Source organism: Odocoileus virginianus, unplaced genomic scaffold (assembly GCF_023699985.2).
Source record: "Odocoileus virginianus isolate 20LAN1187 ecotype Illinois unplaced genomic scaffold, Ovbor_1.2 Unplaced_Scaffold_1, whole genome shotgun sequence".
Lineage (NCBI taxonomy): Eukaryota > Metazoa > Chordata > Mammalia > Artiodactyla > Cervidae > Odocoileus > Odocoileus virginianus.
In genome coordinates this window covers 162749-175919 of record NW_027224263.1, presented here as the reverse complement: position 1 = coordinate 175919, position 13171 = coordinate 162749, and the positions used below count along the sequence as shown (strand labels likewise).

Genomic DNA, 13171 nt, shown 5'->3' with positions numbered 1-13171 from the left:
ACTAGTGGTTGCCACTCTGCTTGTTTTTTTTTTAAATAAACTTTTATTCATTTATTTTATTTTGGCTGTGCTGGGTCTTTGTTGCTGTGCATGGCTTTCTCTAGTTGCAGCAAGTGGGGGCTACTCTCTAGTTGCAAATGCATGGGTTTCTTGTTGCTGTGGCTTGTCTTTGCAGAGCATGGGCTCTAGAGCGCTGGCTTCAAGTTGTGGCGCAGGGGCTTAGCTGGCCCGCGGAATCCGGGATCTTCCTGGACCAGGGATTGAATCTGTGTCCTCTGCATTGCAAGGCAGATTCTTAGTGACTGAACCAGGAAAGGCCCTCCCCTCTGTTTAAACAAGCCCTCTAGGTGACTCAAGGTATGCTTAAGTTTGAAAACCAGTGCTCTAATAAAACTCAGCACAATGATGGAACACACAGGCACGAACTAACCAACTGTATGTTTTCGAAGCTATTTAAACCAACTATCACCATAATAATCAGTGGTTAATAGGAAAGATGCCAAAACAATTAATACATATTGTGTGTGAGTATGTATGCGCTCAGTTGAGTCTGACTCTTTGCAACTCTGTGGACCGTAGCCCACCAGGCTCCCCTGTCCACAGGATTTTCCCAAGCATGAATACTGGAATGGGTTGCCATTTCCTCCTCCAACTGACAAATCTACTTTACTATTAATGTTAAATTTTGCTGTTCTAATGTTTTTGCAAAACCAATTAAAAAATTCACAGTTGTAGTCTGATCTCAAAGTGGTGGTGGTGGTGGTGGTTTAGTCACTCAGTCACGTCCGACTCTTGAGATCTCACGGACTGTAGCCTGCCACGCTCCTGCATCCATGGAACTCTCCAGGCAAGAATACTGGAGTGGGTTGCTGTCTCCTTCTCCCTCAAAGCAAAGTATATTCTCTTAATTTAAGACATATGACTGAGGCATCAATTTATCTATTAGCAGTATCTCTAAACTATAGGAGAAGTAGCCAAGAAGGAAAAGTAACCCTTAAATTATGAAACCCCAAATATCAATATATAAAAGGGATGGCAAGTGTGCCACTTCTATCCATGATTACATTTTAAGTAGTCACAAAAGTCACACTAACACATTCACCTTCAAAGATGTTGGTTTAAGTCAATTTAATATTTGATTTGTTTGAAGAGCATAATAAAGTATTAGGAAACTAAGCTTAAATTTCTTAGCTTTTATTTTTGCTCTGACTCTCTGAATGGGAGGATTTTACCCCAAGGCCATACCAATTCTATATAACCATTTATTTGGGTGCTCACACTTGTGATGGTTGTAAATTTGGCATGCCTCAAACATTCAGAGTCTGAGCAAAATCCAATCATATGAGGAAGTAACATAGGTTGTTGACTTTATAATGGGTATTCTTAGACTGGTTTGGTTTTTGGTATCTGTTACTGACTTTAGAAATAGCATATGGCTTCTAAAAGTGAAGAAAAGGCAGGGTAAAGATGAATATTTCTGTATGTGTAACTTTTCTACAAACTATTAGATATAAATTAGAATATCTCACAAGCTCAGCATAATAATGATGACTGGGGGCCACAGTAGAACTGTAAAATAAAAAATTACAACTAAAATACAAAGAAATATTTCCCTTCGATATCAGAAGCTTATCTTAAAATACATGATTTTAAATCAGGGCTAATTTTATTTTTAATAAAACTTCTGGTTTCCTAATGTTTTCTACTCCACACAGCTTAAACATCTCTGTCTAATTTATATTCTAGTTACAGGAAGCATATTACTTTATTCTTATTAAGGCAAACAAACACCATTTATGTGGGTTAAACTATTATTCTTTTTATTTTGTTTATTTATTTTTGGCTGTGTTGGGTCTTATTTGCTGTGCAGGCTTTTCTCTAGTTGTGTGAGTGGGAAAATCTATTCTGTGTGGTCACTCACTCAACACTTATTTGAGTATTTGCTGTGAGGCAGCTTGTGCTAGGTGCTGGGTATACAATAGTGAACAATAAGACACTGTCCCTACCCAAATGGACTTTTTAAGGTTTTAATACAATTCAGTGCAATAAGTGCAATGATAGAAGTTCTGTGGAAGTAGACAGTAGGGCCACACATGTAACTAAAGATAGGCTTCTCAGGGGAGCAAGTTTTCTTTTCAACATTTTATTTTGTATTGGGATATAGCCGATTAACAATGTTGTGATAGTTTCAGGTGAACAGCAAAGGGACTCAGCCATACATATATATGTATCCATTCTCCCCCAAACTCAAAGGGGGGCAAGTTTTAAAGAAGGAACAGGAGTTGGACTTGGCTTCCCCAATTTCTTCATAGAGGAAGAGTGGAAGTAATGGGCAGAGAGAAGACAGTGGTTCAAACTATGACTGTTGAATTAAGGTTAGAAATTAGGAGATGGTTTAAAGGAAAATTATATTGAATCAAAAGGAAATGGAGAGGGAAGAATCTAGGATTCTCCCTAAGTTTCTGGATTGAGGCACCTGGGTTGGTGTTCCTACCATTTATGTAGATAAAGAATACAGGAGAAGGAATACGAATCATCATTTTATTTGCTTCTCAAATTCTCTGCAAAAACTGTTTTGCCTTCCACTCTCCCCCATAAAAACTGAACACCAAGATGGTAGGTTGGGACTTTTTTTCTTCTTTTAAACTGACGTGGCAATAAACTGAATTATCCCATACACTCAGGCCTCTTGCGTAGCAGTCAAGAATTCTACTACTGAACTACCAATGCTGCTAAACTGAATTATGCCATACCCTCTCCTTTATCTTCACTGAATTCTATTAGCACACCAAAAATTCATCTGAGGCTAATAGACAATGATTATCTATTATAGGTAGAATAACACATAGATTATTAAGATTCTTATGATTACTTTGCACTCTACGAAATGTTCAAAGATTAGATTACAATATGAGGTTTGCATTTGCAAGCTGGTATTTCTCGTGACCTCTGTACAAACGGTATCTATGGCACTGATAAGCCTACCAAGGACAAAGGTTCATGTCATAGGAAGCTGCAACTTTTACAAGTCATCTTGACATTTCATTTTCCTCCTATTTTTAGGCCAGAATTAGGTCATCTCAAAATGGGGACTGAGGAAAAACTATCAAACCAACAAAAACCAAAAGACAAAGGTGGAAGTTAAAGGAAGAGAAAATAATTTGTATAGGGGTTTTCTCTAAGGAAAAAAGTAACAGAATTCCCTAAAATCTCTCTACTGGTATGGCATTACTATTGTGAAATTAATACATCCACTTTTAGTTTCCAGGGTTTGTTCATTTCATGGCAAATAACAGGTGGCAGCATACTGTTCTTAAACACAGTTTCCCATCTGGCAAAAAAAGGAGGGGGTAGTTCTGGAGAAGTTGTGTATAAATAAAAGTTTTGGAAATTAAATCATATCTTATCATTCCATAACTTCTTTGTCATAATTTCTGGTTGATATGCAGTAAAGAATGGCTTCTAACGTTGAAAACTTGTCCTTAGCCTCTGTAAGTTAATAAATCAACACTTACATGCATTGGAGAGCAACTTCCCAATAAAAAATCTTTTCTTCTGTGAATAATCCCCATTCTGAAAGCATTTCATCTGTTTCAGGTATATTTGAATATGTGTATATTAAGTCGAGAGGGGTGCATCCTGCATTGCATCACTGTCACTAGAAAAAACCTGGAATGTGTTAATTGTGTTAATGGATGAACAGAATAAATGCTAAAAAACAGGAGTACTCTGCCTGGGTGTCTAATCTCCAGCGGATCATTTGTGGGGCACTTGGGGCCCCTCAGTCTGGTGCTCACTTGCTGAGTGTGCATGTTCCTCCAAAGGTGGTTCATCTGCTCCCTGAACTGAAGCATATCCAGATGAAGCAGTCTCACTGCGGTTATCCTCTTCATGAGGAGAGGCACTACTGGAAGTTTCATTGGATACAGGAACTTGTAAAGACACTGATCCATCTTCAACATCCACCTGTGGAAAGCATTTGACCACATTAACAGGCTCTCAGAGTACATGCTTTTCCTTGACATATTATTACAAAGTTTCTCCCTAGGTGACTTCTTAGAGCAAGGCTTCTTGACTTTTGAAACTTACAATCCATTTTTTGATGATCACAAACATCTCTTGCTGGTCCCAGCCAGAGCACTTGCAGTAACTGGGTTCAATGGGGTGAAAGATGTTACAGGCAGACTACCATCAACATTTGACATGCTTATCTGGGTGAACACTTCATAATATAATGCCTGAGACAAGGAAGGCACTCGAAAAACAAATTCCTATGCTGTCCCCTATGAGTACTGAGAATCACTGTCATCTATCTCTTCAAGTCAGGAAGATTCTGTTGAGCTTGACTCTCTGTTGTGTGTATTGTGAAACAGGTAGTTTTTTCACTTATGAAAAATAATTCAATATTTATTATACTTTCTCAAACTTTACATGTTCATTTAACTACAAGTTTGGTTGCAATGCAATAATAAGATAGTAAAAAACAACAAGGGGTATCAGAAGTCAGCTGGGGTTATCACTTCAAGTTCTGACCACATAATAAGTACATTTGAGGAGGGGGAAGAAGGAGGAAAATAGAGGTGGTCCAACATAACATCTCATTGTCACTATAAGTAGATCCCATTTTTGGTATAACCTATAAGTCTAGCATATTGTATAGTTAACAAATAGGATGACAACTTCCTGAAGGTTAAGATATATAAATAACACGCTGCTTAAGTTCCTTTGTATAAATTGTTTAACAATGCTTACCTCAATTCCCAAAGCTTTGAGTATGTCACATTTGCACATGGGGCAAGTCCTGTGTTCTAACAGCCATGGGTCAACACATGTCTTATGGAAAACATGGCTAATGAAGGAAAAAAACATATAAATTGGTTATGTGAAAGAGCAACAACACTTTGCCTAATATACTAACAGGTTACTCTACAAGTTTATTTGGTCTTTTAACAAATGACTTTTTTCCCTTTAAAATAAACAATCACAGAAACAAAATTTAGAAATTTCATAATATATTACTTTTAAATATAAAAGCCTCAATACCCTAGCTTCATAAAAACTTCATAAAAACTATTTTCAATACCACTTACTTAAAAATATTTAAGATATTGCCTGACCTAAGATGTACAGTAATTTGGATCTTGATTATTTTGTTATACCCTAACTATAAAACAGTACAGTTAGTCATTCTTGATAATATAGACAAAAGTATTGAGTGCAAAATAATTCTGATAATTTGGGAAATGTGACAAATTCCAAGAATACCACTCTTTAATAGCAAAAAGGAAGAATGTTAAGAATAACTTCCAGGAGACGGGTAATGAGAAGCTAACGAAGACTTCCAAATAGGTGCTCATAAATTGATTTTATTTTTTTCTCAACAGGATGGGCAGAAATCTTTTGAATTAAATTATCCAGTACCACACACACACAAACACACAAATAAACAGTGGTGCTGGCTACACACACACTATAAACAGTGGTGCTAGCTAGGTTCTTAGTTTTTTACAGAAGTAGTTTCCAAATTGTACCAGATTATGGAAACTTCATATAATTAGCCTTATACTATTTCCAATGATACTAAAAACAAAGCAATCATCTATATTTAAGTGAAAAGAAGTTAAAAATAAACACTTTCTATATTTGGAGACATTCAAAATAGTTTCCTGCACTATAATGATTTTTGTAAATCAGCTATTTTTATTGACAACATAAAAAAAAATCAAACTTACTTGCAGGTTAAGATGCGCACCAAATCATTTGGTTTATATAGTTCAATACACACGGCACAACTATCTCCATCAGGGCCGATTTCCTAAGAGCAAAGAGTTACTGTTATTTCAATGGATAAGAAAAATACACTAAACTACAGAGCAAGATCAGAATATACGTGTATTTAATACATTACTTAAATTCCTACAGAAGGAGCATCACATCACTAAAATGACTTTCAATAAGAAATTTAAAATTATCTAGATTTAACTGGAATCTAAAAAAAAGCCAAACTTATAGAAACAGAGTAGAAAAGTAGTTTCCAAGGGCTGCAGAGTGGGGAAAACAGGGAGAAGTTAGTAAAAGGGTACAAACTTTCAACTATGAGGTCTGAAGATCTAATATAAAACATGGTGACTAGAGTCGATAAGACTGTGTATTATAAAAAAAAAAAGACTGTGTATTATGTAATTGAAATTAGAAAATAAAATACTTAGACTTTAAAAAGTAAAAGAGGATTCCTGAGTAGCCTGGTGGTTAGGATTCTGGGCTTTCACTGCCATAGCCTGGGTTCAATCCCTGGTTGGGGAACTCAGATCCTGCAAGCCATGTAGCATGACTGAAATAAATAAATAAATAAATGTAAAAGAATAAAGTCAACCCAAGAGGAATAGTATAAAGAGAAACATGTAACACTAATGTAAACTTTTTCCTGGTTTTAGAATTTACACAGTGCCATAAGTTCTTTGGCTATGTTTTTCCATTAAAAAAATTAAGGTATAATTCACATGAAGTTAAATTCATTCTAAATGTTGAGTAAACAGTTTTGCAAGTTTGGAGAAGCATGCAGTCATTTAATCCCCACCATAATTAAGATATAGGATAGTTCTGGTACCCCAATAAATTCTTCTATATCCCTTTGTAATTAACCCCCTCCTTTTATCTCTATCTTCTGTTACCCATTGATCTGTTTTTCAGTGCCTTCTGTTTTGGCTTCTCCAGGTTATCTTATAAGTGGAATTGTGTATTATATAGCCTTTGAGTCTGGCTTCTTTTACTTAACATAACGCATTTGCAATTCATCCCTGTTGGTGAATGTATCAGTAGGGTTCTGCTGTTTTTATGGCTAAGTAGTACTCTATAATATAGATGTACCACAGTTTTTTATCCATTCACCATCTGAAGGACATTTGGCTTCTTTTCAGTTTTGGATAATCATCAGTAAAGCTTCCCTGAACAATTTTGAACAAGCTTTTACATGAATGGGTAAACACCTAGCAGTGAGATTGCTGGGTTCTTTGAAGAGTGTATATTTGACTTCATAAAATTGCCAAATCATTTTCCAAACTGGCTGTATATTGCATTCTCACCAGAAAATGTATGAAAGTTCCAGCTGTTCCACATCTGACCAGCTATTGGTATTGTAGGTTCAATTGGTTTTAGCCATTCTAATAAATGTGCTGTGTGTATCACACTGTGGTTTTAATTTGCACTTCCCTAATGATGAATGATGGCTGGATGGCATCACTGACTCAATGGACATGAGTTTGAGTAAACTCCGGGAGTTGGTGATGGACAGGGAGGCCTGACGTGCTGCGATTCATGGGGTCGCAGAGCTGGACACAACTGAGCAACTGAACTGAACTGAACTGAATGATGAATGTTGTTGAGCAACATTTTATGTGCTTCTTTGCCAACTATATATTTCTTTGGTAAAATGTCTGTTTTGTCCATTTTTCCACTAGGCTGCTTTTTCTTTCGTTTAATTTTGAGAGTTCTTTATATATTCTGGATACAGTCCTTTATCAGATATGTGATTTGCAAATATATTCTCCAAGTCCGTGGCTCATCTTTTCAGTCTCTTAACAGTGTCTTTCAAAGAGCAAAAGCTAATTTTAACAGTCAAATTTTTCATTTTTTTCTTTAATGGACTTGTTTTTGGTATCATATCTAAGTAATTTTTGCCTAACTCAAGCAACAGAGATATTTTTCTCCAATGTTCTCTTATAAAATTTCATAGTTCTAGGTTTTATATTTAAGTCTGTGGTCCATTTTGAGTTAATTTTTACAGAGGGTATAAAGCATGGACTGAAGTTCATTTTTCATTTTTTCTGTATATGGATATTCAGTCATCATTTATGGTTTCCAACAAATGGCTATCCTTTTTTAAAAAATTGTTTTTGCATCTTTGTCTAAAATCAATTGATCATATATATGTAGGTCTATTTCTGGACTGTCTCTTCTGTTCCAAGGATCTAAAGGTCTAGCCTTTTCCTAATACCATACCTTCTTGACTATTGTAGCTTTAAAATAACTGCAAATCAGGAAATATTAGTCATTCAAATTTGTTCTTTATCAGAATTATTTTGGTTATTCTAGTTCTCTTGCTTTTCCAAATAAACTCAGAATCAACTTGTCAATTTCTACAAAAGTTGCAACTGATATTTTGATTGAAACTGCATTGAATCTTTAGATCAGTTTGGGGAGAGTCTTCTAATTCATGAACATGGTATATCTCCATTTCTTTAGATCTTCTTTGATTTCTTTCTTTCTTTGATATTTTGCAGTTTTCAGCGTATAGATCTTGTACATATTTTGTAAGATGTATACCTAAGGATATAATGGTTTTGGTGCTATCATAGATGGTATTTTTTTATTTCAGTAAGTTCTATAGCTATATTTTCATTGTAGTACAAACCTCTATAGCTATTTTTTATATGGGTTTTAAACATCAATGGTACTTTTCAACTGTGCTAAATCTGAAAATTGATGTTCAAGTAAAGTTGTACTTAAGTACTATATTCATCTTCTGTTGTTGCTATAACAAATTACAATAACTTAGTGGCTTAAAATGACAAACTTATACTCTTAGCTGTTACTGCTCATGGACCCTTTCTTGTACCATTCCAATATCTTACTTCCATTGTCACATCTCCTACTTCACTGTCAAATCTCCTCTTTCCTCCCTCTTATAAGAACACTGTGATTATATTTAGGCCCCACTTGGATAATCTAGAATAATCTTCCCATCTCAAGATCCTTAACTTAATCACATCTGCAAAGTCTTTTTTGCCATATAAGACAACATTTACAGGCTCCAGGGATTTAAAAAAAACCTAGATGTCCTTGGGGGTCATTATTCAGCCAACCTCCAGCATTAAATAGATTAAAAAATCAGTTATATTTATAAATTCCAATTAAAATTATACTTCGGAAGAACATGAACTTTAAAAAATGGATTGGTAGCACTGCTTTAAAACAAATAGCATTTAAAAGTCATAAATGCACCTTGTCTCCTTGCTTCAGTGTACGGAGTTGAAGTCTTCCAATAGCTTTTTTAGCATCTGCCTTTAACTGTCTCTGTAATAAAAAATAGCAGGTATTAGAGAGGGAGGTGGGAGGGGGGATCGGGATGGGGAATACATGTATATCCATGGCTGATTCATGTCAATGTATGACAAAAACCACTACAATATTGTAAAGTAATTAGCCTCCAACTAATAAAAAATTTTTAAAAAATTAAATAAAAAAATAAATAAATATGATAAGAGGATTAATAAATATTTATAAGGTAAAAGTTAGTGCATAAGTAAATTCTGAAAGACACAATTAACCATAATAAATGTCCATTTATCTCATATCAAACAGGAATTTTTAAATTACTGAAACCTTATGTTTCCTACCTTCTTAAACAGCAGCTTTGGGCCACAATGATAAAGCTCTATATCCTTATTCCAAATGAATTCAGATGCTTTGAATTTTCAAAGCAGTTTTCCTATTTTCAAAAGCCCAGAGGGTCTTAAAGTACATATTTTCCAATTTCTTTTTTTTTTAATAGTGTCTTATTTGGTAGAAAGCGCATAGGATTTGGATTCAAATGAACCTAGATTCAAAACCTGACTTTTTCACTTATGAAATGAAAAATCCTGGACAAGTCATTAAATCTTTGAGCTTGTTTACTCATCTATAAAATGAGGATAACATCAACCCTTCCAGTGTTATTCGGTACTAGGGGGAAAAAATTGCTGTTTATAACCACTACTGCCTTGTAAGGTGGGAGGATTCTGAGAGCGGTGGATTCTGAGAGTTTTTTGTTTGTTTCACTTAAGATATATGTAGATGAGTCTGAATATGCAAAGGCAAGTCTATGGTTCATTTAGGGAATAAGGACTAAAATATTACATTTATATCTATCTATCCATCACACACACACACACACACACATATATATTTGAATCAAAAGTGAGGTTTTAATATGGAATCTAGAAAAATGGTGCCAATGAACCTATTTGTAGGGCAGGAATAGAGACTCAGACATAGAGAATGGACTTATGTCCACAGTGGGGGCAGGAGAGGGTGGAAAAAAATGAGACAGTAGCATTGAAATGTATACATTACCATGTGTAAAACAGATAGCTAGTGGGAAGTTGCTGTATAACACAGGGAGCTCAACCTGGTGCTCTGTGACAACCTAGATGGGTGGGATGGGGTGGGAGATGGGAGGGAGGGACATATGTATACCTATGGCTGATTCATGCTGATGTATGGCAGAAACCAATGCAACACTGTAAAGCAATTATCCTTCAAATAAAAATAAATTAAAAAAATAAAAGTTTAAAAAGTATGGGGGAAATCTAAAAGGCGAGGGAAAAGTGAGAAAGAAAGGAATCAATGAGAGGCTATCTCTTTGTATGGGATGAACTGGTGGGCAGGGGTAGGGGGGAAACCAGGTAGTATGAGATATTCAGTGTTAATTTGAAATTATTTGTGAAGCCACAAATAAACCTTCCTTCTATTTCAGTAAAATCTACCCCATAAACAAATGCCTCAAGAAAAGATAATATATGTGTAAATTGAAGAAGAGGCCAGGTTTCACATCTGGGTGGATGCTGTATGGAATAGAGAGATAGCATGTTTAGCAGGGCAAGATGATAAGCAATCTTCCTATTTTGTATTGTGAAATGAACAAACTTAGAGAAATTCAACAAAAAAGTAGATGGGCAGAACCAGAAGTCTTGTGAAAATGTCAACAGCTTCCTCATCCCCCTGTATGTACCTCCATCCCCAGCAGGGAGACCCCCTAGCTGACATCAAGGCTATATGAAAATTAGAGATAATTTAAGTAAGTGTTTGCCACTCAGTAGTGTCCTATTCTCTGTGACCTCATGGACTGTAACCCACCAGGCTGCTCTGCCCATGGGATTTCCCAGGCAAGAATACTGGAGTGGGTTGCCATTTCCTTCTCCAGGGGGATCTTCCCAACCCAGGGATCAAATCCAGGTCTCCCACATTGCAGGCAGATTCTATACCATCTGAGCCACCAGGGAAGCTATGCAAGTAAAGTATCCAGCATAATGTCTGGCTGATCGCAGACACTCAATAAAATGTTTATTAAATGAAAATATAAAGTATTTTCATCAATAAGCATTTTTATACATGTCTGTAGTAAATGTATTTTGGAAGGGAATAATCCATGAGTATAGGTGAAGTGAAGTGAAGTTGCTCAGTCATGTCCGACTCTTTGCGACCCATGGACTGTAGCCTACCAGGCTCCTCCATCCATGGGATTTTCCAGGCAAGAATACTGGAGTGGGTTGCCATTTCCTTCTCCAGGAGATCTTCCTGACCCAAGGATTGAACCCGGGTCTCCTGCATTGTAGGCAGACACTTTACCATCTGAGCCACCAGGGAAGTCACATGAGTATAGGTATGTGAGGCTATTCCTTAATGCCCAAATCCGCCTCCTATGTAAGATATCATTTTGTGAAAGGTATTTTACTTGATGCCAAGGTGATTACCGCCAAAGTATTTTTCTGCTGTCACAGTAGCAGCAGAAACTTCTCAGATTGTTATCTGACTGGCAAACATAGCTCATAGAAACAGCTAATAGGAAGGCTTAGCCCTTAGAAGGAAAGAAGTGCGAACTGAAGCCCTTTCACTCCCTGTTTGAAGTTCACTCACAAGGGGAATTTTATGATGGTACTTAATTTTGAGCCTAAATATTTCCCTTCTATTTTGTTACTTGCATCACAATAATAGAATGAAAGTGAAATGAGGTACACTTAGGGTCTTTAGAGCTGGAAAAATTCTTGGAGTTCAACTAGCCTGATATCTAATCTGACAGATAAGAAAATTGATGCCAAAAGAGAAAGACTACCTTGCTCAAAATCTCAGAGTTGGTTAGTGTCAGTCCCACCGAAACCCAGAGTTTGGGAACAGTTAACTCTGACATCAAGGTAGTCATCTTTTTGTTTACTGTGGCTTGGAGTAGGAAGCTAGTACTACTTCCTTATATTTATATAATTATTTAAAAAAATTTTAGTTTGTTTTGTTTTTCTCTTTCTTTTTTATTTTTTTAAGTTGTGAAAGTATGATAACACATTTACAGGAGACTTAGAAAATAGCTGCCATATAATTTAAAATTATTTTTGATATCTATTACCTCACTTAATCCTCACAATATCCCCTAAAGGAGACGATATCTCTATTTTAATGCCGTTCAAATAGAGGCTTGCAAAAGTAAAATAATTTGTCCAAAAGGGAATGCAACCTGTAAACGACAGAGTTAGTACAGGAAGTCTGCTCTTCATACCCCAAGATTCTACTATAATACAGTCATCCAAAATCATCTGAAGTTTTTCCAACTCCTGGATTCTATGGTCTGGCAAATTGTGGCCAGTCCTTATAGTGAACAAGCAGTATGCCCACAGGGCTCTGGCCTTGGACTAAACTTCCAAACATTACTACTTTTGTTTCCTGTAAAACATAAGGTATTTCGACATGAAGAAGAAAAAAATGCGACAATACAAAAATAGAGTCAACAAGAGAAAATAAGACAAGGAAAAAGTGAAGTTGATGAGAAGTCTTTGACAGCCATTTTGCACTTTGTCTTTAGCGCACTTCTGACTTAGGTTTAAGCAACCAGCTCCATGACAACTGGGGAAATGCACTCACAAGGAAGTGATACATCTCTAGTGTATTTACATGATTAAGCCTGCACAGTTTGATTTCTCATTCCAAAATATTCAACAACATATTCAACTGGAGGCATGAGCCTCCAGTGCTAGTGCTTATCAGTTCATCAGGGATGGATGCTAACTATACAACTTTGATTATATCCAAGACTAACTGCAAATTAATTTGAGAGATGGGATCAAAAGCAAACTTTAAATGTAATGTTCAAGTCTATGTTGATGAAAAAAAGTGGAACTTACATTAAGACAAATGCTTTTTGAAAAAAAATTGAGGGGGGGCAAAAATATAGGGAAAAATCCAAGATGCCAGAATATCCTAAGCAAGGGACTTGATCATGAAAGATCTCTAAAAGATTTGCAGCACAGCATATACCAGTGTTTAAGGAAGCAGCCCTAGAATTTTAAAAAGCCTTTGAAAGGAAATCTGAATGTTTCCAATAACTCCTACCAAGCTTTTATAAGGAAAATATATTTATTTCAATATG

General features: G+C 35.9%; 1 protein-coding gene across 2 annotated transcripts in view; it reads right to left on the bottom strand.

The window, feature by feature from the left end:
- RNF128 (ring finger protein 128) overlaps nt 1-13171 on the bottom strand; it is a 64353-nt gene that overhangs the window by 6534 nt on the left and 44648 nt on the right. The window contains exons 3-6 of one of the 2 annotated variants that reach the window (XM_020877932.2): nt 9001-9072; nt 5733-5815; nt 4753-4849; nt 3734-3966 (exon numbers count right to left, since the gene is read on the bottom strand). In XM_020877932.2, coding sequence (XP_020733591.1) covers nt 3757-3966; nt 4753-4849; nt 5733-5815; nt 9001-9072 — 462 coding nt within the window. In that variant the 3' untranslated portion in view covers nt 3734-3756. The remainder of the gene's footprint in view (nt 1-3733; nt 3967-4752; nt 4850-5732; nt 5816-9000; nt 9073-13171) is intronic. The other variant, XM_020877930.2, reaches the window with a different exon arrangement.